Genomic DNA, 6,000 nt, shown 5'->3' with positions numbered 1-6,000 from the left:
AGGACATCTGGGCATCTTATCTAGCCTATGCTTTTGCCAAGAGATGTTGGACCAGATGATCCTTGAGGTCCCTTCCAACCTGTCAGTCTACATTTCTATGGTTATTTGAAAATCACAGTAGGTATCATGCCTAGAATTTACGTACCCTGCCATTACAAAAGGAAGGAAAACATACTATATTCCTTCCTTTTACCATTTTGCAGTGTGGATGATTTTCTTCCACTTTTTATCATATGAAAGAACATTGCTTATAATGTAAAAAATACCCATAATAAGGGACCTGTAGGATTATCAAATACCTAAGCACTATATTTCAAGACACATAAAGGACTGTGAAAGCCTCTTCACTGTGAATAGTTTTTTTTCCAAATAACACCTTTCTTTTGACAACAGAAGAGTAGAATTTAGCAGAGGAGATAATATGTTATTAAAGTTTAAAGCAAAAGAGATATCTCCTTGCCAGCAATGTGTTAGTAAGTGGAATCTCTTTAGATGACATTAGCTTGCATACAGTTCTTGTACACGCTTTCTTATGCTAACAAATATACATGCATATTTTTTCCAGGTGAGACAGAAACTAGCATTGAAAGACTGTAGGGGAAGGTTTTCTTAATGTTTTATTCTAATAGCTTCCCCACTGTAAAGATGAGAGTGCTGTCTTCAAAACACCAAGGTATTTCTAGTTCCTGACCAGTAACAACAGAGAATGGAATGATAGCAAAACAGTGACAAAGGGAAAAGGCAGCTAAATCTATAAGGAATCGGGGCTTCCACTTTCATAAAAAATAGGAGATTGCAATGACATTATTTATTCATATATTCAGCCAACAGAATTCGGGGAAAATGATGATCATGATGATGTATTTATTTATTATTATTATTATTTCTAAGGACAGCTGAAAACTGCCCAAACGTATCAGAAGCCTGCTTCCTTTGCTCCCTAATGTCTGGTATTCCTGCACCTAATAACATGTGTTCACAGAAACTAGTAAATTAATTCTGTTCACCAAAGAAAGTGGTATGTTTTGGTTTGTTGTAGTAGAGCTGTTTCTTAAACTCAGTAGCTGTTATGAATTCTCATTAGATTTTGTCCTACAGATTAAGTCCTAAGCAATGCTCAGGACATTTGAGTTTAAATATTATTCTTAGCCATAGAGGGCACCAAACTGCTACATTTCTTCTAAATCTGTCTTCCTCTGATGTATGGAGCAAAGACTTCACCAAAAAACACAGCACAGGATTCTCTTCAAGATCCCTTACTTCTGAAAATTTGTGAATAATTTTAAATGTTTTTCATATTGCCACAGAGATACATGAACGCTTCAGTAGGAAAAAAGTCAAACTGCCAATCAAAATCATTAGAGTCCAAATTGTAACCAAATGCTCTAGGCTTACAATAAACATTTCCAAACAAACTCTAAAAAGGGAAGGCAGCAGAACTTGCCACACAAACTGTTGGGGCACTGCATGCACTGGGACACAGAGCCTGTGAAGTATTAAGCAGCCCAGTCTTCTGCATGTAATCTTCTTGTTTCTATTACAGAAATAAATCCCAAGTGCTCAATTTATATAGCACAGGTTTGCCAAAATGTGTGAACTTTCTTCTAGTTCTTGCAAACCAGCGGGGTTAGTCAGGATGGACAATACTCCGGTAACCTGAGCAGAGCAGTTACAGCCTAATGCTAAAAAACAAACCCAAGGCAAACAATTCCTCCAAAAGTTACTCACTGCTGTTGGTCAGGGCCTTAGGGCATTGTCTCTCGATAAACAGAAAAAAACTCATGTCTTTGGCAACACAACTAATATATAATAAATATTCTTATGCTGTCCTATTTGCTGATTTCTGTAAGGCTTTTCCTCATTCTTTTCTGAAAGGCTGATTCTCAAAAACACTTAAACCTGAATATTAAATGTTCTCTGCATTTCTGTTCTCTGATACAGCAGTTGAAATTTTCAGTCCAAGAAGACTTTGGTAATCCAGTTACTCTGACTTTCCAAGCAGCCAGTGCTTTTTCTGCTGAGGAGACAATTCCTGTTCTGCGGGTAGAATTTGGAGGTTCACTGAGTTTCCTGGCTTGTCTTATTCACTTGAAAGCAAGTTTCAGTATTTAGAAAGCTATTAATCTTTGCCTTAAGCACAAATTAATCTTCATTCAGCAGCAAAGCAGGTAGGAATGAAACTAACCCTAAAATCAGTGATTCAACTTCCATGTAGCCAACGTTCATTACTACCTGCTCTTGTCGGACAATGAAGGTGATGTCTTCCCCAGGCCTAACAGCCAGACTTTCTTCTCTGATGCTGATCTGAAGTCCCTTGGGAGCAATCAATGGACACATATGGTGTGCTAAGTTCTGCTGCAGGTCTACTCCACCTTCACACACATTAGAAACAACTTTCCTGTACCTGCAAAAACAGTAAGCAGTGGACACAATGAATTGCAGCAAAGGCACCAAATGCATGTCTGATTGCAGCTACTGCATTTTCCTTGGGTTCACAAACAAAGAAGATTGCAAATGATCAAGGCCAACTCACAATGCAAGTACTTTGACTGGGGACTTTGCCTTTACTAGGGGAAACCTGCTGAAGAAAGGGTGTGGAGCATGATGAGGATTTCACTTGCATGCCCTTGAAGTCTGTGTTTTCCGACTTAGAAACATGCCTGAATAGCCCTCCAGGAGCTAGACAGTCTGCTGTTTTCTCTGCCATCCCCTTTTCTAGCATTCGAGTCTTCAATGCTCTTGGTTCAAACCCCAAAGATCAGGAAGAAATTAGACCAAACATTTTCTGCATTAACCTGCAACCAATTGCTTAACTGCTGCTTTCAAATCTCTTCATTTCTTAAAACACTTAAAGCATTTGTTTAATATAACAATATAAAAGAGTGAAAGGACTAACACCTTTACAGTGCTAATAATAAAATAGTTGGATGTGTACAGTAATTGTTTACAGATCACTTTCACACAGGTATATTCTTTTTAAACGTCCTTTAATATCAGAGTCATATTTCAGTCTTTTGAATTCCCATTCTGTATATCTTATAAGTATCTATATATATTACTTATATCACAGCTGTCAGCCAAAACCTAAAAGGCAGCATTTTCCTCAGTTAGGTAAATATACACAGAGACTGTGATTCTACTGCCAGATTGGACGTTTCAGCATTTGGTTCTCATATCCACAACTGACTGTGATGGTGTTATGATAAGCCAGAATAGATGCCAGCTGCAAGTTATTCTCAGCACAGACGTCAGACTACATTGTAGTGCATATTCTATGCAGTATTGTTTATAGTTACTAAAGCTTTCCTTTGATTCTTAGTGTCCCATATGGTCAGGAAAAGAATCTATTCTCCACAGAACTCCTTACCCTTATGGAAGTGAGAAACTTGGAAATTCTGTGAGATGTTGCCAGTTCCTCAGATTAATTCATTGGATCCAAACTGAAAATTACTCTAAACTCAAGCAATGAGCTAAAAGAAAAGGCTCTGAATGAACATTCCTATCATAAGTGTAATAATAGATAAAAAATATTACAAAAAAAATTAAAATTCTGAAAAGACAGCTCCCCCTCTTCTCAAATGGATTAGGTTTTGAATCGCTGTGAACACGCAAAGTAATATTTTTCTTTCTTAGTCTGTAGGAAGCTTCTGCTCATGCTCTAAGTCAGAATCAGAACTTTTCCATTTCTCAGTTGTTACAGTTTGTCTTATTTACATTTCATGAATCATAGACTGGTTTTGGAAGGGACCTTAAAAATCATCTATTTCCAATCCCCCTGTCATGGACAGGGACACCTTCCACTAAACCAGGTTTCTCAAAGCCCCATCCAACCTGGCCTTGAACACTTCCACGGATGGGGAAACCATGGCTTCTCTGGGCAACCTGTGCCAGTGTCTCACCAGTGTCACAGCAAAGAATTTTTTCCTAATATCTAATCTAAACCTTCCCTCCTTCAGTTTAAGGACATTCCCCCTTGTCCTATCACTATGTTCCCTTGTGAAAAGTTCCTCTCCAGCCCTCCTGTAGACTTCATTTAAGTGCTCAAATGTGAATTTCTTCCAAACCACTTTTGAGGCTGCTGGTTGAAATATTCTCCCCCTCTCTGGAAACCTCATCAAGCCACTGAAATGCAAAATCAGCTTACCCAGTGCTGCTGGTGTATGCCTGCCCCAACACACAGTCTTCAGGAGGTGCTTCTGGGTTAAACCAAAAGTCAGCAAAGCATTTGCTCGACTCTGACTTCAGAGGTGCAGAGCGCTCAAACCCATAATCACTGAAAAACATCAACACCAAATGTGTTACTATTGCCACTTCACTCTGCAGTCCAATTTGGGGTGAATGAGACTACATTTTTGAAAGTCAATATATTTTTTCAGTGTTATTCTACCAGATGAACATACAAGTTGACAAAGCCAAATCTGTTCTAATTTCAACGGGAGCTCTGTACACTTGGGGGGAAAACTGGTTGCAATTACTTTGTCAATTCTGCAAAATTACCTCCCTTGGTAACTTACATTTTTTAAAGGTTTCCTTTGGCACTCAGACCAAACATTTATTTTTCTTTTTTTTTCTTTTTTGTTTTTTTTTTTTTTAGTAGAAAGGGTTTGCTTGCCTTTAAAATTAATTCAATGGTCATTTTTCAAGTCTTGATCAATAGAGAAAAACACCAGGATTTGTTCAGTCAGGTGAAACAAATACTTAAACATGGCAATGTTTTTAAACAAATACAAATGCAAAAGAAACCTGTTATGCAATAACAGATTGCCTATTTGCTAATAAGGCTATGTAGGAAAAGGGGCAAAAGGCAGAAAATAAACCCATCTCAAACTCGAAGTAACTATTTATTAGCAATAAGTCAAAAGGCCCACAGACAGACTCACCATAAGAAATCAGTGTTCACACATTCACAAACTTTGGATGTGAGAGCTGATGTGAAACTTTTCCCTTTAATGCACCATGATGAGATCTTCCTCTTTCGAAAGCTTCTCTGCTGGCCCATGATGCAACGATCACCCTGAATATCAAAGCACTGGACTTATTGCAACAGAACCTCTACCACACAGGCCTTGTGTTGTCCCAAGAACGGCTGGTCTTGCTGCCAAGACTACAAACTTTATCAACTCTCTGATACTCAGATATATAGGTATAGAAAGCCCTCATATCCACTGCTGTCCACTAACAGGTCATTACAGAGTTGTAACATAGGCTATATTTCCAGGACACCAATCTGAAGATGCACATGAAAATTCAACTGCAATTTATGTTTCCTGTGTGCCCAACCTGTGTACAAAATTCCGAATGGCCATTTAAAAATTTCATCTGGCTGCAGATAGCTGAATTTCTCTAAATTATCATATCTCGTGTCGGCTGTCCACCTGAAGCACCATGTGGACACAGAATGAACTCTCTCCATACACACTGCACTGGTAATTTGGCAGCTGCAAGTACTCTGTCAAAGTCACTTTAGTAGTTTCTAATTTCTGAAAGACATTTCAATGCCAATATCCCAAGATACTATTACTCTTTAGGCTCAGATATGCATAACATTCTTTGTAAGCACACAGCAGTTCCAAACAAGAGGTGTAAAATTAGGCATGAGAACTAGCAAATGAGAGCTGAAGTAACATTGAGTCATATGCAAAAAATAAACCAACCCTGCTGGAAGAAGCAGAACATAATAATCAGAATGATTATGAATAAATATGACACATTCCATTTAATAAAAAAAACCACCTCATATTGGTCTCTTTAATCAGTACATTGTACAGAAAATTTAGCTTTCCAAAAGTGGATTTGGACAGAGCATCAGGATTAGACAGCCTTAGTACATTATTGCAGAAAGGGTATTACCCAAAACAACTGGACTCCATTATGTGATTGGTCGACTGAGATCCTAAATTACTTCTGGAAAGGACTTTACTTATGACAATTTATATATGAGTATGGTATGTGGTCAGGAAGTTGGCAGAACACGATTGCATGTTGAAATTGTTTCAATCA

The 6,000-nt window shown here is 38.0% G+C and overlaps 1 protein-coding gene across 6 annotated transcripts in view; it reads right to left on the bottom strand.

The window, feature by feature from the left end:
- Positions 1-6,000, bottom strand: part of SORCS2 (sortilin related VPS10 domain containing receptor 2) — a 545,059-nt gene that overhangs the window by 37,775 nt on the left and 501,284 nt on the right. For all 6 annotated transcript variants that reach the window (XM_017727682.1, XM_017727678.1, XM_017727679.1 and 3 more), the window contains exons 16-18: positions 4,881-5,014; positions 4,145-4,273; positions 2,233-2,404 (exon numbers count right to left, since the gene is read on the bottom strand). In XM_017727682.1, the coding sequence (XP_017583171.1) occupies positions 2,233-2,404; positions 4,145-4,273; positions 4,881-5,014 (435 nt within the window). The remainder of the gene's footprint in view (positions 1-2,232; positions 2,405-4,144; positions 4,274-4,880; positions 5,015-6,000) is intronic.

The sequence above is a fragment of the Corvus brachyrhynchos genome, unplaced genomic scaffold (assembly GCF_000691975.1).
Source record: "Corvus brachyrhynchos isolate BGI_N302 unplaced genomic scaffold, ASM69197v1 scaffold80, whole genome shotgun sequence".
Lineage (NCBI taxonomy): Eukaryota > Metazoa > Chordata > Aves > Passeriformes > Corvidae > Corvus > Corvus brachyrhynchos.
The sequence above is the reverse complement of the archived record's forward strand: the minus strand, read 5'-3'. Positions and strand labels throughout refer to the sequence as shown.